This window comes from Fulmarus glacialis, unplaced genomic scaffold, assembly GCF_000690835.1.
Source record: "Fulmarus glacialis isolate BGI_N327 unplaced genomic scaffold, ASM69083v1 scaffold1617, whole genome shotgun sequence".
NCBI classification, from domain to species: domain Eukaryota; kingdom Metazoa; phylum Chordata; class Aves; order Procellariiformes; family Procellariidae; genus Fulmarus; species Fulmarus glacialis.
This window is the reverse complement of record NW_009222377.1, coordinates 22351-44290: the sequence shown is the minus strand read 5'-3', so window position 1 is coordinate 44290 and position 21940 is coordinate 22351. Positions and strand designations below refer to the sequence as shown.

Below are 21940 nucleotides of genomic sequence, written 5' to 3'. Positions count from 1 at the left end.
GGAAACCAAGGGAAAGGGTCCTGCTGAGAGGTGGATACACTTGTTTTCAAGAAAAACATTATTTACATTAAAAAAATGTATGCATTGCCCACAAAATGTTTCACTTGCAAACTTCTTGGGTTCGGTTGGGTTTTGCCAACTCCAAGGCAATGCTCAGAGCAAAGCTCTTCAGATAAACAGAAGTGATTGCCATAATCCAGGGACGTGTGGGATCCTGCTGCAGTAGCAGTGTGAAATCAACTTGCCAGTCACTCAAATTAGTAGGGAAACTATAACTGTAGTAAGAAAAATAGTTTTGAAACTCAGATTATAGAAAACACTTCCTTTTCCATTTAACAGTGACCAGCACCGACTATGAGACAGCAGCAGATGCAACAGAGACATCTTCTTACTACAGTGCCAAAGAATATATTTCAAGGTAAAATATCGAACTCTAGCTCTTTCTAAATTTTGACTTGATAAGATCAGTATGTAAATTTATGTCAAGCCTGGTTTTGCTATATCTAGCAGGGCCAGTTTGATGTCATGAAGGAACAGCCAGACCGGCTGAGATGCAATAACTGCAACAGCTGGACCTTTATCATGTGCAAGCTTGCTCTGGCTGCCTTCAGGCTAGCCTGGATATTTCTTCACGGTGTCACTCCATTACTTTTAATGTCATATGGTGCTGAATCTGTTGTCATGATGACAAAACCCACAGACTGAATTAACCTAAAATAGGTGATTCTGATTCCTAACTCTTTTCTGGCTTGCTGACTGTCTTCTTTCTAATTCTGATTGCTTCTTAGCCGAGAACAGGAGGAATCTACCACTGAGGAGGAGCAATTGCCCCAAATCTTCGATGAGCTTCATGATATTCATGTGGCACCTGGAGCATCACTGGCTAAATTTCACCTGAAGGTGAAAGGTGAGGGGAGCCCACAGCACTGTCAGTTGTTCCAGATTTGTTGTCAGGTTGAAGTGCTGGACTAGGTTTTCCGATGTGCTTTTCTGCAGCTGTGACCCCAGTCCATGCATCTTGCACCACGTTTGCACAAAACAGCCAGAAGAATGCGTTCATACTGATGAACATTGACTTTTGCAGCAGGCTCAGACAGATTAAGTGTCTCGTTCTGTGTCCATGTCTCCAGGCATAATTATAGGCATACGCTTCTGAAAACCGAGTCCTGTAATTCTCTGAGCACATTAGTTATGGAGGAGCAATAAGGAATAGAAAAAGAGAGTGAGGGTGTCCTTTATTCTCTTTAATAAATGAAACAGTCCTGGTCTTGCCTTACTCTGTGAGGGGGTTGCTGCTATAACCTAAAAAGTGCAAAAACATCCTCCTGATGTTGACTGTCTGTGGTAGGGAGAGGTAGGGATTCTCCTGTTTCCTGCAATTTTTGCCTATAAAACTGATGAGAACAGTTTTGGCTTCAACTTTTCTCTTTGTGTACGTTGCAAATCAGACCTAAGTGTTACCTTTCCAACCTGGAAGGCATTTGCACATGCAGCCGATATGGGGAATGCCAGAAACTGAAGAGACACAGGAAAGAACTTTAATAGATAAACAGAATTTCATGAATTTGCAGCCATTCCTAATTGGGTAAATCCTTGAAACAGCAGCCCTGGGCAGAGCTGAGGATTCCTTGGCTCCTGCTCAGAAGGATCTGCCTGTTTGGAGATGCTCCCAAATCGATGTTGCCAAGGCATTCTGTTCTCCGTGTCTGTAACTGCTCCTCGCAGGGTACCCGCAGCCTCGTCTCTATTGGTTCAAAAACGGAGAGCCGTTGAAGGCCTCGGATCGCATCCTGAAGACTGATAAACAGGAATTCCACTCGCTGGAAGTTCGCGACGTCACTAAGGCAGATGCTGGCCAGTACTCAGTATTTGTCATCAACTCCGCTGGTTCTGCGTATTCGTCAGCCAGGCTGGTAGTTAAAGGTAGGTATTGGACTGGTTTTGGCACCTGCTTTTCTCTATTCTCTATTTTTTTTTTCCCTCTTATATAGTTATTTTTCTTGAGAAAGCCTACCAAGGTAAGTCAAATGAGATGGGGAAGTCTGTAAATAAAAGATGACATGCTTTAATCTTATAAATTTACTGTGTGTCCCAAAGATGAGACGTCTCACTTCTCTAGGGTCTGACTGTTGTCTCATAAACATACATTTTATTCCTGCCCAACTTCATTAACTTTAATGGTTCATTTTATTAAAACTGAGGGCCTCTTATAAATCATACTAACATTTCTGTGTAACATCTCCTTCAAGGAGCAGTCCCATGGAGTCACTTTGTTTTTTTCTCCAACTCATGGACAGAGAGGTATTTGTATTTGTCATTTTGGTTTTTTCTCTTTGTGTTACAGATCCTGATGAGAAAGAAGAACCATCAGAAACAGGTGAGAGAAGCCACAGCAGGAGACAACAGAACCCCTAGGAATTTTTCAGTAGTCTAAACAGAAGGTGTCACTGAGTTTCATCAATAATGTCATTTTCAGATTCCCGCGAGCAGCTGATACCACCAAGGTTCCTAGAAAGATTTACTAATAAAAAGGTGAAAAAAGGTGCAAGCATCACATTATCTGTAAAAGTTGAAGGTAAGTGGGTAGATACCTTGCCTCTCTGCATAACACTTAAATTGCACAACTTCGTGACACTTTCTAGACTCTCTCTGACCCAAGGCATTGTAGCCTCATCTCCTGTATCTGAAGTCTGGGACCCTCCTCCCAACTTTGTAAGAGACTTTATGTGCTTTACAGAAAAGCATCTTACTCATCTTCACTTCCACTTTCCTGTATGTAAAAACAGGGATAATAACACTTATTAGTCTTATGAAGATGTGTTGATTAACAGTTTTGGTTTTACAAAAAGGTTTAATGTCATTATGAGTGTGCTGTAGAAAGGTTTATCTTCCTTTATTATATATTATGCTTGTTATTTTTGGAAAAGTATCAGGAAACAGCTCAAAATAGCATTTATTCACAGCATGGCTCATAATTGTAAGGAAGGAACACCATCAGGAAAATTAAAGCTCATTGCATTGGTTTTCCTTTAGGACATCCACCACCAACTATTACTTGGCTGAAAGAAGAGTCTCGGGAAGACATCCTGTGGATCAAACCAGACACTCCTGGGTATAAACTTGCCAGTTCAAATATGCATCACAGTCTAATCCTGTTGGATGTTAAAAAGAAGTACAGTGGAGCTTATACGTGCATTGCTACCAACAAGGCTGGCCAGTCCATCTGCACCGCCATCCTGGAAGTTGCAGATGGTAAATCTTTGTTACAATGCAAACACATTCTCTATGTTACCTTTTATACAGTGCCTAAGAGGAAAACAAGCGCGACTGAGAAGGAAATTAATCAAGTCACAACTGAAAAAAAAAAAATGCATTTTTCCAAGATTAGTCATGACTTCGCTTGCCTTGCAAATGATTACACTCTTTACTTCTATAACATTTTAGATTTCTGACTCTAGCTTGAATTAACAGCAGCATCTTTTCTGTGTAAACAGAAGACAAGTCTAAGAAACAACTGAATTAAGCACAAAGGAAAAAGAAAGGAAGGCAATGTAAAGTAACTAGAAAAAGTCACCATTTGAAAGATTATTTTGAGTGCTTCACCCTGCTATGGTACTTTGCATTGTAGAATTGCCTTAAAGCAGCTAGAGTTGTTTGATTCCCATTTTGCAGAGCTTTCCAGGGCCTCTCCTGGCACAATTCCTTCAGTAAGACGGGGGACAAGCAAATACAGGCTGGGAGTAGGGGCAGCACTGTGAAGGACTCCATTTTTCTATTATCCTTCCTTGCATCCCACATTTTTACTGTACCAAGAGCTACAGGAGCATAGCTTGAGCAGTGTAGAGAAATGGGGCAATCATACACCTACGTGAACAGGGAGAGGAGCAAACTATTTGCATCACATGAGCGGGAGTAGGTATCTCAGGTCAGGAGCTGCTAACAGGGCAGATTCAGTGTTCCCAGTAATCCATGTCTAGAAAATGGGCCTACATTAAATACATAAAAAGAACAATCCCTACCTTCTGTCTTCTAATGATAAACCCTAATCTTGCAGTGAAAGAGGCTGAAGCACTGACCCAGGAGCGCGTGATGGTGTCAGAAGCCATCATGACCACACTGGGGTAAGTGGTTGGCCACCCATGCTGAAGTGGAGCAGGTACCACCCTGCAGAAGTTCCCATGCGTCACTTTTAGGCAGTGTTCACTTTGGACATCTTATATTCATGTCTCAGCACCAGAGTTAAAATAGTTTGAGGTCCTAGGATGGAAAGTGCTGTAAATACTCTAGTATCAATGTCAGCCGTTTATGCTTGAGCATCAGGGAAGATAGGAACAAGGACAAAAAAAAAAAAAAAAAAAAAAATTTGAGTAGGTCATATAAAACTCTTGCTACTTTTTCATCTCCTAAGCAGAATGCCAAAAAAATCACAGGGTCAAGGTCTGACTGTTACTTGCCAACACTGAAATACACTGATGCTTCGCAGAAAAAGAAGTAAATGAAAAGGGTCTGCTCAAAAACTTCTTGTTTACAAATGCGCCTGAAGAAAAACCTCCTCGATTCGCCGTTCTTGGCTTGGATGCTAGGCACATATAGTCTGAAAAGCGGTATTCACCTGAACACACATTAGACTCTAGAACATGTCTAGCCTAAAAGGCTTGACCAGTCTTCCTCTGGAGTGTGAAGAAAGTGAAGAAAGCTGCGGTGTGAATTCAGCTATTCCGCTGCAGCTTCTCCCAAGGATGTGCCCAGGGTCTCTTAGGCATACTTAGTCATATATGGTTTATCATATATCAAGTGGAGTGAGCTTCCTCCTGCTTCCTATGTACTAACAGGGAATTAGGGCAGACCCGCTTGTGCAATGAAAATTTATATCCCACCTCCAAAAAGCACGGGAATAGCAGAGATGTTGACTTCAGGATATTAGTGTTTTGACAGAGCTGTAGTGTTGGCAAACACCACAAATGCTCTTCATCAGATGCAAGCAAATGCTGGTAGTTCTTCAGGTTTGTGAAGGCATTTTCACTCAGTGTTGACAGTATAGTCTCCTGCCCTTTTCCTGCTGGCGTGAATGAATTTGGTGCTGGTAAAAGCTGTCAGTGTAGCAAGGGTGGACCTCAAAACCATGGTAGTACCAGTGGTCAGCTTGCTTCCCCAACACATGGGCATCCTGATGTATTGGGAGCAGATCTCTTGGCAGGACCACAGCATCTGCATATTCTCCAGTCCTTGGTTTCCTGATGAAACCACTGGAAATTGTTGAGCATTAGTTCACTGAAAACTGACGGAGACTTGCTTGACATAACGTCTCCAACTGTAATTTCAGTGTCAGCTGGGAATAAAGTCCCAATAGCACCAGAGAGATGGAGGCTACTCTGTTCTGCAATCCACTCCCTGAGCAGCCAGGTCTTCTCAAGCTGAAAAGTTTGGGAAAAAAAGTCAGGAATAAGGAGAATTCTCAGATGGGATTTGGCTCAAAGACTAAGACACCCAAGTGTTTCATATGAGCCAGGTGCCCCAGTTCTCATTTCTTATAGTGGTCCTGGTGAGTATCGGCTACCAGCACCTGCAGTCCAAACCAGAGTCCTAACTTAGATATTCCCAGCCTTCGCGTACAAGGTGTGAGAAGGAGGATTTAGCAAGGATTTAGCTCTCCTTACTACACATTTTATTTTAACTTCTAAGTTTGCTTTACTCTTTCTTTTTCAGAGCTATTCATCCCTCTGAAACAAGAGAAGGTAAGAGAAGCTATTTTCTCTCTCCTCCTTCTGCCCTTCACATCTACAGCTGAGATTGTCTATGTGTTTCATGATGACCATACTTTTGTCCTGTTTTCTTGAAACTGTCTGAAATGTTGGGGCTTTTCAGGACTGGTCTGTGTTCAAGGGTGAATTATTTGAATGAAATGTGAGCAAGCACCGTTTTAGAAACAGGGGAAGTGAAGAAAATTAGACCTTTCTTCCACAGAAGCTTTTGTTACTCAAAAAAGATGACTTTCCAATGACATTGCCTGCTTAATAGAAAATTCTCTCTTTTGCAGGTTATCTGGAACCTGGTAGAGAAGGTGTACCCAAAAGCCCTATTTCATTAGCTGATGTTGGCTCGGAAGAGTTCTTCCAGAAACTCACCTCACGTATCTCAGAAATGGTATCTGCAAAAATAAGTCAGGGTAAGGAACCTGGCAAAACAATTTAATTAATGTAGAAAAATATAGAATCTTTTTTTTTAGGTATCATTTGGACTTTAAATATCAGTGAGATTTATGAAGCAGGTTGAGACAGTCATCCTACATAAGCATTTGAACATTTGTAAATGCTTAGAACTAAGAATTTTTAGTAAAAGTCCATCCAAACTGCATGTCTTAGTCTACAGTTTTGAACTAGAAAAAAAGCTATTACAGTAAACTAAGATGGCTAGTGTCCATTTTATGCATACAGTGTTTTTTTAAATAAGCAGGAGTAACTGTAAGCTTTAGAGTGGAGGGCAAGTTGTAAAAATGGAAGTGCATTTTGAACATCTTAGGTATTTTGAGTTCATCAGATATTCATCACTCCTGAGTCTGAAAGCAATCCTGTTTTGAAGACTTCCCACATCTTCAAGTTTTAGCTCACAATGGGATTTTAAAATCAAGTTGAGGCTGAAAACTGTGTGCACAGCTGTGCAGTAATCCAGTGATTTGTTGAATGAAATGAAAAATCCTGGTTTGTGTATCATATACTGATTATCTTGTAGTAAAATTTTACCTTGAAGCAAAAATAGAGGCATTACCTCTCCTACAAGTACTCTTGCAGTGCAGTGGCAATACGTGCAGTAGGCATGCAACCTCATGTATTAAAACGTCCCAATTATTTGTTTAATCCTAAATATCAATAGGAGATCACACTAAATACTACAAATGCTCTTCCTACGGAATATTTGTTTTTATGAAATTGAAAATTATTATAGATTTGGTTCCTGTTCAAACTGGAGGTCTTTATTTCACACTTTGCTGTTGCTCTGCTTTTTAGCCACACTTCGAGTGCCAGGTGCAGAAAGTGATGATGAATCAAAAACTCCCTCTGCATCTCCTCGCCATGGACGATCCAGACCTTCATCCATTGCTCAGGAGTCCTCCTCTGAATCTGAAGATGGGGATTCCAGAGGAGAGGTATGATATCTTTATGGACAAGTTTGACCCAAGGAGAAAAGTTTACTTAGAATGACCAATCTCCTATGGTTTAAGGATCTCCATCCCCTTTAGGGATGTACTTCACTTTAGTAGGTATATTTAGTAGTTAAATATTGGGTCTGTGATACAGAGCACAGAGAATCAAATTCTGATGCTCACTGTGTGATCTTGAACAAATTGTTCAAGTCAACATGGTCAAAACATATCCATTATTTGGCACCTTTTGCTTTCATGGCTGAGCTTCAGAAAGTCAGAGCTTGATTTTCTGTGGCCTTGGATAGAGTTGGTCAGAAGAATTTTGTTGAGAAGTTCTTCATGAGAAAAATGAGAATTCTGTGAAAATTAGAAATTAGAAATTTTTGGGGTGTTCATTTCAAAGGGCTGGAGAATAAAACACAGATAAGCACTTATGTTCTGCTGGTGTTACTGAAGTCTTTTTTCGAGCCCAAAATAACTGTGGTTTCATGCCTGCAGATCTTTGACATCTACATGGTCACAGCTGACTACTTGCCCGCTGCGCCTGACAGGGAGACCATCACTTTGAAGGAAGGCCAATATGTGGAAGTCCTTGATTCAGCTCATCCTCTGAAATGGCTGGTCAGGACTAAACCCACAAAATCTAGCCCCTCTCGGCAGGGTTGGGTATCTCCAGCTTATCTGGACAAGAAATTAAAGGTGACTAATCATGCTGTGTTTATTTTTCATGTAGAATTACTTGCTTCTGTTGCAAGGAGTGATGTGTGAGGAGGTTGTTGAAGGGGTCTGTAACATGGTTGGACTTTTTCATGTTTTGATTAGACAATATTTCTCTATGTGTGCACGGTGCCTGGGTTTGAAAGACCCAATCATCCTCCAGCAAAAAAGAAATTTCACACTGGATTAGGAACTGTTGAAAGGGACTGTGAACACAGAGGGATATTCCTCAGTGTGCATTGAAAAAAGTGCTGTTAACTTAAAAGAAAAATGTTTCTTTTTTCTTGTATTTCAGTTGTCACCAGAGTGGGGAACAACAGAAGCTCCTGAGTTCCCTGGAGAGTTTGTTTCTGAAGACGAATATAAAAGGAAGCTAAGGTGAGTTCGTGTCATTTGGTATTTGCACCTTTGAGTTTTCCTGCCTTTTGAACTAATGTGAATGTTGGCATCTAGATCCCTCCTGTCAGAGTCACTGTTTTTGTTCTGCTGAGTCCTGCCACCTCCCCTTTCCCAGAACCAAACAAACCCTTGATTCTCTCAGACTTGTAATTTGTGATCGTTGATTGGGTTTTGCCATTGATTTCAGCCTAGGAAAATTCCAGGCAATCTAAATCATATTGGATGACTTGAAAGGAGGGGGTTTACATGATGTAATTCTGGAAGCTCTCTGATATCACAAAATCCTAAGTTACAGTACCTCTGTACTTTGGGGTGCCCTATATCTAAGGATGATGTCTAAAGAGGGAGTGAAAGCGCTCAACCTTGTGTTACTCCCTTGCAGTGCAGCACACCGCTGAGTGCGCTCTCATGGAGATATTTGCTTTCTTGATTGCGTGAAGTGGCATTGAAATTGCTACCGTCTACTTTACATAGATCCTTTTGTTGCTCACGGTCTGTTTTGTCTGCCCTAAGAGTAGATGTCTGGAAGGTAGGGGTAGGTGTCACTCCATGAGCAGTGTCTAAGTTCCTCTTATGGTCAGAGGGGATCTAGTCACGCTCCAGGGAGTCTGTTCCTCTGATCATGTATCTCTACTTTAGAGCCTAAAAGTCTCTCAGCATGTCAAGGATAATTGTGATGATTTTTCTGTGATTTCTTTTTGCCTATTTGTCTTCCCTTCAGTGTTCTTATTCAAGAGCTGTTAATCTCAGAGGAGGATTACATTCAAGATCTACAGTTTGTCCAGACTCATCACCTTAAGTACACTGAGACCTGTCCCAATGTTCCAGGAGCTGTCGCCAGCCAGAAATCCACCATCTTCAGAAATATTGATGACATTGCTCGCTTCCATTCCAGGTGGGCATTCCCACGTGCCTTCATTTGGGACTAAAGGGTGGCTCACATACCTGGTGTCAGAGCCACAGTAACTATTGCGCTGAGGGAGGTTTAATTGGACATTAGGAAAAATTTCTTTACTGAAAGAGTGGTCAGGCCTTGGAACAGGCTGCCCAGGGAAGTGGTGGAGTCACCATCCCTGGAGGTATTTAAAAGACGTGTAGATGAGGCGCTTAGGGACAGGGTTTAGTGGGCATGGTGGTGTTGGGTTGACGGTTGGACTGGATGATCTTAGAGGTCTTTTCCAACCTTAATGATTCTATGATTCTATTATTACTGTGAAGGATGTGGAGCACTGGCAGTGCTGAGGTGCCAGGGAATTGATGGTCCTTTTGGGATGATAGATGATGGCATAGCTTAAGTGAGAGCACAGGGCTGGGACTCCCATTAATACCCTTCAGAGCTTCAAGGCTTCATATGTCCATCTTATTTCTTACCCTTTTAAGTGAATTTAATTGAGAAACAGTGAATGATTACAAAAAGACAGCATGGTCTTACAGGCATTTCAGTGGTCTTACAGGCACTTCAGTGGTGTCTTCATAGAGGCACACATTCATCTGAAACTGATGCCAGCGTCCATGCATTCAAAACACATCCAGCTGTAGCAGGCTGCCCAGGTACAACCCCGTGGCACAATGCCTCTGCCTACTCCAGGAAAGGATTTACTGCAGATCTGCTCTTCACAAAGTGAATTCCCAAGGTCCAGGCTGAAATACTTTTACTTGCCAGGGAGAGGAGGTGTTGTACAATGTCTTACGTGCCTGAGGCTTTCCATTGCTAAGGGGCTTCCTTTTGTACCTTGATACCCTTGCTCTCACGGGAAGTGATCGTTCTCATGGGAAGTCCCTGCCAACAGCATGAGAATCACCCTTTCTTCCCCATTTTCCTACCCTGTGGTCCTAACTTTTGGGTTACTTAAGGGGGGGGACAATAATCTGCATGCACAAAGCTCAACAACCAGTGAGCGTGCAGCATCTTCCCCGATCAATGTGTGCTCCAATCAGTGCTAGCAGCATCATAAGCAGGAACAACCAATAAGGAGTTTGAGCAGGTGGCGATGATAAGTATATAGTTACACTGGGAAAAGCATTATGGGGGGCAGCCATTCTGCAGTGGGGAGGACGCTTATGTGGGACATCTGGCACTTCTCCTGGCTGGGCCACAAGAATAGATTTCCCTTCTCTTTCCTCCCTCTCTCTCTCTCTTCTCCCTCCTTCTCCTTTTGTTTTTCCCCAAAAGTAACTTCAACTGCGAGAGGTGATGCATGTCATCAGCTACCGACACTGCTGAAAATCTTTGTGCATGTGAACCTGTCTCAACAACCTTTGTGAAACAGAGTGGGGATCTCTGTCTTCACTCGTGTGGATGGCTCATTGATCCTTAAACTGAGGCATAAGCGTCTGGGAGGGGTTAACTTCCCAACTTGAGCTAAGCCCTTGAAAGTTATCCCTACCTTCCTTGCAGGGCATTTCATACATTCAAGCTAAGAGGGACAGCATCATGTTGGATGAAGAGGCATTGAGAAGTTTAATGTTAATGTGGCAACATCCCGCATTTCCCCCAGTCATTTCCTTTAATCTGTGTTAACCTGAAATTGCCTGATTTAAAAGTTTGGCTGCTGGGGCTGTGTCCTAGCCTCATTCCATCACCTTCTCCTTAGATGTCCTTTTTTCTTTGTCTCTACAGTGTCTTCCTCCGAGGCTTGCAGAGATGTGACACTGATGATGATGTGGCCATGTGCTTTATCAAGCATGAAACAGAGTTTAATAAGTACATCCAGTACCTGGTGGGGAGGGTACAGGCTGAGTCGATTGTTGTCAGCAAAGCTGTCCAGGATTTCTACAAGGTAAAACAGTAACCAAAGTACCTGCTGAACATGCATCCTATAACCCACTGCATCAAGAAATGTGGTTATTAATGACAAATGTGATCCTGAAAAGGATTATTAAATATTTTTGTGGGAAATCATTGCTAAATATAATAATTTTATATTCACTCTCTAGCTCTTCCTGGTTGGTACAATCAATATTGGAACATATTTACATATGCTTATGCATTTGTGAATATTATAAAGATTATACAGATATGAATGTGGCTGTGATTATGTAATTGTAATTAAGGGATGTTTTAAGGGCCACCACATTATAAGACAAAGCGAACTCACATAAAATATTAGTATAGATAGGGAAATCCTGTTTCTCCTCTCCAGCTGCTCAGGATTGAAGTTCACTAGTGGAAAAACAAACACAACACTCCAGATCCATGAGCACATGCATGTTCATGGATCCTTTGAGTAGCAGCATGGCTCCTCTGCCCATCCAGTACCCCCGCCCAGATCCTGAGCACTTTTATCCTCTCCATGAGCCTCCTGCTCACCAGCTAGTCCAGCTTGATGCTCGCTAGAAAACAAATGCAGGTGTTCACACTCACCCCACATTCAGAGATCCCTCAAATTATCAGCACAAGCTCTCCGCCTCCCTAATATCCATGCCTGGATGCTGGGTCTCCTACTTGCAGCCAGTCTGGGTTGAAGTTTGCTGGTGAATTGCACACAGTTGCACCCAGGTGCACCAGGTCAGTGGAAAGGATAAACGTCCAGCTCAGTGGCTGATGTCCCAGCACATGGACCCCATGACCTGTGCTTCCCGCTCCAGGTGTCGGTGCCGAGACCCTCACTCGCTCCAGTCGCTAGCACTGCAATTACACGGACCACTCTCGACCGAGGTCTGGTACCAGTTGCTGGCACTGGGTTCACTAACTCCTGCCCTTCCACCCCCCGACTGATTTTTCCTGTCACACCATCTGGTTCTGCGAGCTTTGGATCACATTTCCCCAGCGTCAGTCCTGCACTGGAAAAGCAGACAAATTCAGCATTTCAGACATCTTGCAGTCTAAAATGATAACTAGCTGATAAAGGATGGGGGAGGGCTACAGATGTCCAAAATATGGGGTAGTAAGGTCTGGTAGAGCTAGCCAGTTTTGGCTGACTTAGGTTAATGAACCAGCATCATCTGAGCATTTTCCAGGGAGTAATCTTTTCAATTGTTCTTTATAACAACCTTTCCTCATTCTTCTATGTATTTTTTCAGAGATACACAGATGAAATTTTAACTAATGACGATCCTTCACAGCCACTTATCCCACCACTGCAGCACTACCTGGAAAAACCCATAAACAGGATCCAGCAGTACCAGACTATAATCAAGGTGAAAAGCTTTTGTTATATGCTTATACCTGATAGGTTTATATTCTGCTTTGTGCAGCTTGTGTAGAAAAATATTTTATTTTTATTTCTTATTTCTTAGCTTTCTTCTGATGCAACTATAATTGAAAACTGCTTAAGTAAGAAAGCCAGTAATCATCACCAGTGATGGTGCTCTCTAAATAGTCTTTAAAATGTAAATCCACGTAGAGGTTCAGTCTCCAACCCCATAAAGTTCAGCAAGCTTTATCTGAATGATCTTTAAATACATGCATATACATATATAAAAAATATATGCTTATATGCATATATATATGAATGCATGTTTGTATATATCCATGACAAGTATGAATTTCCTTCACACTCAGCAACAGGTATGTTATAAAAATAAGCAATTTCCAATGTGTAAGAAATTAACTTACCAGTTTCTCTCCTTGTGTTTTATACTGACATTATAGTAAGATGAAATTTTTGTTTTCTGAAAAGCTTTGCCTCATTCTGCCATCCTGAAATATCTCATCTTTCAAGTTTTTATCTGCCCTAGTATCTCAGGTTTTGCCCAGACCACAAATGAAAGTCTCAAAGTAGCATTTTTTTAATGGTATTTTTCATGGGAAATAGCACTAGGATAGTCAGAAAGACGACTGCCAAAATATTTCTGTATTCTAGCACTACAGAAGTGAGCAGCTTGAATAGTTTGAAGAGGGTTCAAATTAACCTTCTAATTTTGAACACCTGCCTCCACACAAACACCAACATTTCAAAGGGTCTCTTGGAAGAGAGAGTGAGCATGCATACATTACTAAAAGAGAGGAACAGGAGCAAATGTGGAAGAAAAGAATAACTGCCATTTCATTTTTTTCCCATCCTCTCTTGTTTTTAATCTAATAGCAACTCTTAGTTTAGCCCTGTGTCGTGGTTTAACGCAGCAGGCAGCCAAACACCACACAGCCACTTGCTCACTCTCCCCCCTCCCCCAGTGGGATGGGGGTGAGAATCGGAAGGGTAAGAGTGGAAAAAAAACCTCGTGGGTTGAGACAAAGACAGTTTAATAGAACAGAAAAGGAAGGGAAAATAATAACAATGATGATGATGATGATGAGAGAATATACAAAATGAGTGATGCACAATGCAATTGCTCACCACCTGCTGAGCAATGCCCAAAACCAGCGATCGCTACTTCCTGGAACATGCCTCCCATTCATATACTGAGCATGATGTCACATGGTATGGAATACCTCATTGGCCAGTTGGGTCAGCTGTCCTGGCTATGCTCCCTCCCAGCGTCTTGTGCACCTGGCACAGCATGGGAAGCTGAAAAGTCCTTGACTAGCAGGGTACTTAGCAACAACTGAAAACATCAGTGTGTTATCAACATTCTTCTCATACTAAATCCAAAACACAGCACAAGGAAGAAATTTAACTCTATCCCAGCCGAAAGCAGGACACCCTGCCACATGAATTGCTTGCCTCATGGTATCATCATATATATGAATACATGTATGTATATATCATCAGGGTATGTGTATATCATCAGGGTAAGCACAAGAGAAATGCAATGGATACATTTAGGATCGCTTTGGATTTTTTTGGTTTTCAATCACTGAAGCATATCTGGTATTTGCTTCAACTTTGTCTTTGTTTAATATCAATTGATGTAAGGAAAAAGCCAGGCTGGCTCGTCAGTGAGGCTGCAGAATGGGTAGGAGAGAGGAGACTTCAGTAGCTAAGCAGCACACAGTGAAAGAATGGGATAAAAGTTGCTCAAATAAAAGACCTGGAACAGATATTGAGAAACTCTTTGGCTATCAAGGAAATTTTTTTTTTTTTTTTTCTGACTGCCCAGTAACATTTTCTTCCTTCATCTACAGGAATTAATCCGAAACAAAGCAAGAAATAGCCAAAACTGCACTTTGCTGGAGCAGGCTTATGCCATTGTGTCTGCACTCACCCGAAGAGCAGAAAACAACCTCCATGTCTCGCTCATTGAGAATTATCCGGGGACCTTGGAAAGCCTTGGTGAACCCATCCGACAGGTAACTGGAATTTCTCAGTCAGTGTTAGTGCTATGCCTGCCTTCACTAGTTTCTAAGTAGCCTTAGGTCCTACAAGAAGCTCCTTTAGAAATCGTATCTGAAAAAGAGTATTTGCTTATTGCCTTTCTTACTGTTCAGAGGGGTTGGTCTCCTGGCTTGATTATGGTTTGAAGCACCAGAGCATAGATGTTTATGGAGCAATTCACACATAATGTAGTTATTTGCCTTTCCAACCCGCTCATCAAACAGGAACAGATTTGTTCTGGGCCCCCACAAGATTTTAAAGCTTTATCTTTTCCCCTCCTCCTCTCTTATTGGCAAGCTGTGTGGGCCAATGCCTGAAATTACTTCTGCTGATTCCTCAAGTGCTAGAAGCTCACTGGGCCTTTTCAGTCTACATGCTTTCATTTGACACAGTTCTTTCGAAGAGCCTAGTTTGCTGGGATGTCGGTACAAGGTAGCATAGTATATGTTGCATATGCTCCATGTGAAAACGTTAGATCAATTTATGGATGTTCTCCCATGGCTGTTCATATATCTTCAAAAGACCGGTGTGCTTCTCCAGGTGTTCTTCATGAAACAGATGTGTGTTTTAGGAACACAGAGGAAAGGTGACCCAGCTATTGGGACACTAGTCTAGGACTTTCAACACCCTTACTCAAATTCCTGTTTCTTTGTAGACTGTGTCATGCTGGGCAAGTCATTTACTCTGCCTGTTTGTATCCTATGTCTTCCATGGGAATCACAGTGTAAGGCTAAATTACAATGATACTCTGGTGGGCATTCATCTATCTACATTTAGGCATCTGAAAAAGAGTCCGATCACACCCCAAGAGTGCTTACTTCTCCTTAACGATGCCAAGGGGGAACCCATATCACTAACTGAGCTGTGTATGTCTGAAGGTATGTGAAATGAATGTCCTGCTCTGGTGAAGGAGACCAAGTGAGCATATAAAGTGTCCGCATAACACACAAAATACAATTTTCCATTAGCGTTTCCATTTCCAAGAGTGTGCCTACCTGACAAGAGCTCTGTATTTTTCTGGCAACAGATAATACCATTTAAAGGACAATGTAATGACAACCACTGTGTGCACCCCTGTTGGTGCTGTCGGTCTGATGCATCACCTTTAGCATTAGAACCAATCTGCTGTGCTGTAATAAAACAGACACATAAGATAACGATGTAACAGTAAACATTTGTTATCTGTTCACAGTTTTTCACTGAAAAAAGATGGTGAGACATCATTGTGGTAATTATTCCAGATTTATCACTATGTGCTCTTCCTTCTTTTTCCTACCAGGGCCAATTCGTTGTGTGGGAAGGGGCTCCAGGAGCTAGAATGGCATGGAAAGGACACAAAAGACACGTCTTCCTCTTCAAAAATTATATTGTGATCTGCAAACCAAAGCGAGACACAAAGACAGACACCTACAGTTACATCTTCAGGAACATCATGAAGGTCTGATCATTATATCCTCACCTAGAGCATTTCTCTGTCATTTAGAACTTCACATTTATATCCAGCTTGGACATTTCACTAATCCTTTTGAGCTATTCCTTTGTTTCTAAAAGTCTCTGAAGCACAAGTAGAATCTATGTCTATCCCAAAATCTCTCTGTTAAACCTCTCAGAAACATGTCAGAAACCATCAAAAGCATGGGTGGATTTTTACCAGGCAGCAATGAGATTACACGTACAAGTGTTTATTCATCTCTGGTACCTCATTGAGTTAACTGCACAAGTATGTGATATTGATATGAATTTTGCTGTCTATAGTATTTGCTAGCATTTGTAGATCTTTCGTTTTGGCAGTCTGTAATGTTGGTAGTAAATTTCAGAAAATGTTGTTTTAGTCATATGCTACATTCCCAGTGGTTCTCTCTGCTAGTTACGTCCTTTCCTGACACCAATTCCTGTCTAGAAGTGAAAAATTCAGAGGATTTGACCAGCTCATCTTCAGACATTCAGGTCTTAAGTTAAAACTGCAAGAAATTGCAGAAAGAGTTTTCCCAAGGCAGTAGATGCTCAACTCCAGTAAAAACCAACCAACCAACCAAAAAACCCATGGAGTTCTTGACCAAGCCCAGTTGGGGCCTTCTGAAAGTCCTTATCTCTGTCCTCAATAATATTCATAGGCAGATTTTATTTTCTAAGAAAAAAAGGGATGCTTTGTCCGGAGAGTGCCTGCACTGTAATTTCTTTTCATGTTGTCCCTAATGGTGCTCTTCCTGGGTCCAACAACGCTGCACTGTAGGGGCAGTGTGTCCCACCCTTGGGATACCCTTTAACGCTGGATGTTATTTGCCTGAAACGTGATAGTTACTCCCAGGAAGATGTCTGTTTGGTAACCAGAAAGTCAAGTATACTGGGGAAAGGATTGCAAAGTGACCCTGACTGCTGTTCAGCCAAAGCCACGCTGAGTTGCTCATGCAATCTGAAAAATCTTTAAAAGCGGTGTAAATTATCTCTTTTGCCGTTGGAGCATCTAATGTAGCTTTAATGGGAATGGCACAACTCATGTCCACTGAAGAGGGTAGAGCGTGACAGCAGGAGACTTGTTTCTATTTCAAACCTTGATTGAAGAGGGATCTGGTTCACAAAAGCTAGGTCCAGATCTGAACTGTCCTAAACAATTTTCAGTTTAGGATTTCAGTTGTGGGAAAGGTTCTGGCTCAAATTCAGCCCTAAGAACACAGGATGGGTGTTGACTTTCTTGTCCTTCTGTCATGCAGCTGAACAACATAGATGTGAACGACCTTGTGGAAGGGGATGACCGGGCGTTTGAGATCTGGCACGAACGGGAAGACTTGGTCCGCAAGTACCTCCTTCAGGCACGTACAGTGAATATCAAGAACTCCTGGGTGAAGGAGATCTGTGGCATACAGCAGCGGATCAGCGAGCCTGTCTGGGGTGAGTATGGCCCAAGATAGCCCAGACCTCCCAGTTTTCTCTTGGATGGTGTCCCTGATTCAAGGAAGGCGATTAGCAAAAGAGGGAGAGAAACCATCTAGGGTCATCTGCCACCTCTTAAACTGACCTAGGGTTGGAGGTTTTCCTTTAATCACATGACAGACTGCTGAAAATAACAACTCATGTGACTTGACAGCACGCAGTAAACTTTAATTGAAATGATTATAGCAGTGTTAGGTCCTCCACCTGAGCTGGAGAAGGCACCTTTATCAGGACGGGACAGTGGTGTCTGACTCCATTTACCATCAAGAGAGCCAAGACTGTTTATCACCGAAATGATTAAATTTACACAACAGAGGTCCCGTAGGACCTGAATAGATTTTGAGGGAATACCAGATAAGTAACTTTCTAATTACTCTTCAGTGTCCGTAACCCAAGTGTGGAAAACACAGGCTGATGAGCTGAGAGGAGCTGGCTACCCCTGGCTGTTTCGAGGGATGTGGGTTGCCTTTGATGGAGGATGAGAGTCAGAGGCTGAAGTGGTTACTCAGCTCCCTATCTTCATATTCATACGCTTTTGTCAATAAGCAGAGGATGTTGTTTTCCAGCAAAATAGCCCAGAAAATGTGCGTCACTGGAGAAACGAAACATATTATTGAAACTTCTAAAATGCAAATTGCAGAGTTGGCACTAGAGATGCATTTGATCTGGCAGGGATTGCAGAAGGGTAGATGACCACAGAATTTGGTGACAAAGGCCCTGGCCCACTGCATGAGGAGCATCAGACTCCAGTGGGAAAAGTAGTCTCGGGACCTGACCCAGAGTCCTACTCATACCAGTATAAAGTCCCTTGTGACTTTGCTGGGTACCAAATCCTCCACTCGACTTCTGCTTTACATTGATGTATCTGGGCACATGGGGTTTGGATTTTTATCTTGTCATCCAGGCTGCTTTGTCCTCACTGTCATTTGAGATTCCACCAATTTTCTATCCCCAAAATTTATCAGGAGGGATATTAGACCTTTATTGTCCAGGTATAAGTTAGAAATGCTGTCCTTTACAGCGTAAGGAAATTTGGCATCTTAAAATGCCAGAACAGAGTTGGTTTTAGTGTATATACACTGAAAACAAGTCTGGGCATTTTATTTTTGTGCTTTTAGTGAGGTGTTCTAATGAGGAAGACTATCAGAATAATTTTGCATAGTTTCACATGGTAGTAATAAGTTAAAATAAAAGTCCCTTAAGAAAGCACAGATTTTATTGTATGGAGACCAACAGAATACTAGTTTGGATATCAAGAGTGCATTTTAATTGGGGAATTATCTTAACTGTAACAGCTGTGTGGTGTCTGAATAATGGATGTGCTTATTAAAATCATGGCCTAAAATGCTTCCAGATCAGCAACAAATCCCATTTTTTTTTATGGCCCATCTTTATAGCCAACAACAGACATTTGACAGACTGAATTTAGTCTCAGATAAGCAAAGACAGCATGTCACCTGGGAAGTCATTAGCTGCTAAAATTTCCTGTTCAGCTTTCCATTCGGAACCTCACAGATTGGCAAAAATTATACCTGTTCTTATCTTACTTTGCAGCAGTCATCCTATGGACAGAGCCCCCCTTCCCCAGACTAAAATGCTTATTCTGATGTTTCAGTCCCTCCAGACTTCGAGGAAGAACTGGCAGATTGTACAGCTGAGCTGGGAGAGACAGTCAAGCTGGCTTGCAAAGTTACGGGAGCTCCCAAGCCGTCTGTCAGCTGGTACAAAGGTATGAGCAGCAAGTCATGCAATGCATCCTCCAAAGTTGTTCTCCGTCTATATTGCTTTGTGCTAACTGGTTAGTGGGTAATCGAAAAGCTGACCACCTAGAGACACCCAAGTCTAGTCTTAAAGTTAGCTACTAAACAACCCAAGTAACGTAGATCTTCCTGTGAGCTAATATACCCTGCTTTTTCAGGTTTGCCTATTAGACCGTATGAATCCACATCTTGTGGCAGTTAGACACGTCTAGTAAATGAACAACTTGTTTGAACTAGCTCAGATGTTTCCATGTCATAGCACAGGCAGCTGTGCAGACATACTCTTTTCCCCAGCATTACTGTATTGCAGAGGAAACAGCTTTGCTATAAGTTCACGCCTTGTAAAGATCTGTCCTGCGTGTTTACAGTCACTTTGGAGGTGTTCCTTTGGCTAGCAAATCAGAGCTACAGCTGCACAGCATATCCTCTGGAAAAATTTCACTTTTAAATGAGTATTGATGATGTATGAGGTCCCTCAACAGTGCTTTGCCCAGAGGATGTTTTGTAGAGAGCTGGAGGAAGATGAAGAGCTCATTCCTCAGCTACTAACATCAGCTGCAATAAAGCAAATACAGCTCTCCGTCCTTTCAAGCCAAAAAGCTGGATGAACTTCTCAAGGAGAAAACATAATTCATACTAAACTCTTTACGAAGACTTTTTTCCCCTTTATCTTTAAGATGGAAAGCCTGTGGAGGTGGATCCCCATCACATTATAATAGAAGATCCCGACGGTTCCTGCACATTGATCTTGGACAACCTAACAGGTGTTGACTCAGGACAGTACATGTGCTTTGCTTCCAGTCCTGCTGGAAATGCCAGTACCTTAGGAAAGATACTTGTTCAAGGTAAAGTCCTGCACAGATGCATGGTTTTAAATGCAAACATTGTTTAAATGCAGACTGCACGTAATACTTTAAACATGAATATTAAGACATTCCAGAAGTTCTCTATAACATCTACTGGATAATACTTTAAAAAAAATTATTTGACGTACAGGTGTAGTCAATTGTTCTTAGGTCAAAAAATTTGGTCTTTAGTGTCTTTTTTGCAGATATCATGAGAACTACCTGGTCACGGACACATCCTTCATATCTGGTCGTATTTCCAGCTACTAGCTACATTTATCCTTGTTTTGCAGTGCCACCACGGTTTGTGAACAAGGTTAGAAATGCTTATTTTGTGGAGGGTGAAGATGCTCAGTTTACTTGTACTATCGAAGGAGCACCTAGGCCTCAAATCAGGTCAGTTGTTTGAGTCTCACGCTGGAACAAATCCTGTTTTCCCATTTGGCATGGTCAGAAAAGTCTCCTGCCCTTTCTTTCAAGGTTATGATGCTTTCTTCTCTGTGTCTTCCACCTTAACCCCATCCCAATGCTGGCTTTTCCCAATCCCAACGTTCCTGAGATTCTCAGCAATTTTTTCTAGCTAGCATCTGAAAAGAAATACCTACAGATAACACCTGCCATAGGAGTGTATCAGATCTAATGCCCTGACAACATTTTATCATTCCTTTATCCTCCCTGCCTTACACTTGAATTTATTTTATCAGCAACCAGTCTGGAGTACTCAGACAAAAAGCCCAGCATAGCTTTGCATGACTAGAAGCCCTTTTGCCTGCATGAGATTTTTTGAGAAGAATCTTATAAACCTGTGCAGTTTAGGATCCATGTGTGATCTACCCACCTGTAGACCCACCTTCCAGGATCCAAACTTTTGTCTAATGGTTAACTCTTGAGGTATCTGCCCACTGGTCTGATAGATGCATCAGTGAGCTGGGGACTTCTTGACACTGCATATTTTTTCCTGGCTTATACTCGGTGTTTTCCACATGCAGATGGTACAAAGATGGTCTACTGTTGAAAGACACAAGTAAATACCAGACTTTCAGTGAACCACGGAGTGGCATAATAGTCCTGGTGGTCAAGAACCCTTCCAATGAAGATATGGGACACTATGAATGTGAGGTAAGTTCGGAGAGATTTAAAGACCTGCTGTCTGACATGACATAGGTAGGAGAATTCATTTTACTGGGAGAGATCCATTGCATGAGAACAGTGGCTGAATAATTACTGCCGCCTGCCGTATCAAAAAAGTTTATACAAAGTCAGGTTCTCCTGAACTAGATCTGGATTATGAACATCCAAAAGCTTCAGAATATTCTGACCTGAGAGTTTGATGGTTCAAATAATAGTTGAGTGAGCTTGTTCTGTAGCTTAAATTCAGATCCAGATCTCCAGAGGCACCTCTTACAAAGTTTAAGACTGTTCTGATGTGACTTTTTGTTTCTGGACTGTCTTTAAATTAGAACAGATTCATGCTGCCACAAAGAAACCATCCAAAGCCAAAAGAAAAAAATTAAATCTAAATGCAAGAGTAAACCACTGAAATTCCTGTTTATTTAGCAAGCATACATGGAAGTATCTAATAAATTAAAATGAATATAAAATATTTTCTAAAAATTAGTCATAGTCTATGCATTCATTGTAATAAAATAGTAATAAGCTTTCAGGGCTCAGCAATAAAAAGAGTTGACCTTAATTTAGGAAAGCAGCATGGGTCAGCTGACCCATGGTAAAAGGCTTAGCTCACAGCAACTTCACAGTTATTCCACAGAAATTTTTAGGAAGTTTGATATAATTTAAAGACTTCTACTAGAATTTTAGCAAAATCACATTACCTTGCATTTGCCATTAGCTAAGATCTCCAGGTCCGGTATTCCCTCGGCTGAGTAAGACTCAGTTGATTAATGGATGATAAAGAAAAAAACCTCGTTAACTACCACTTAAATGCCATAC

General features: G+C 41.7%; 1 protein-coding gene across 1 annotated transcript in view; it reads left to right on the top strand.

Annotated features, from left to right (window-relative positions):
* The window catches only part of LOC104079383 (obscurin-like), a 51696-nt gene that overhangs the window by 17666 nt on the left and 12090 nt on the right, over positions 1-21940 (top strand). The window contains exons 10-31 of the mRNA XM_009581413.1: positions 338-418; positions 789-907; positions 1726-1923; positions 2345-2377; positions 2477-2575; positions 3034-3252; positions 4055-4121; positions 5707-5735; positions 6038-6166; positions 7005-7144; positions 7640-7840; positions 8154-8236; positions 8979-9152; positions 10878-11037; positions 12281-12397; positions 14265-14429; positions 15734-15892; positions 17166-17343; positions 19001-19114; positions 19823-19990; positions 20284-20386; positions 20980-21109. Of these exons, the coding sequence (XP_009579708.1) occupies positions 338-418; positions 789-907; positions 1726-1923; positions 2345-2377; positions 2477-2575; positions 3034-3252; positions 4055-4121; positions 5707-5735; positions 6038-6166; positions 7005-7144; positions 7640-7840; positions 8154-8236; positions 8979-9152; positions 10878-11037; positions 12281-12397; positions 14265-14429; positions 15734-15892; positions 17166-17343; positions 19001-19114; positions 19823-19990; positions 20284-20386; positions 20980-21109 (2866 nt within the window). The remainder of the gene's footprint in view (positions 1-337; positions 419-788; positions 908-1725; positions 1924-2344; positions 2378-2476; positions 2576-3033; positions 3253-4054; positions 4122-5706; positions 5736-6037; positions 6167-7004; positions 7145-7639; positions 7841-8153; positions 8237-8978; positions 9153-10877; positions 11038-12280; positions 12398-14264; positions 14430-15733; positions 15893-17165; positions 17344-19000; positions 19115-19822; positions 19991-20283; positions 20387-20979; positions 21110-21940) is intronic.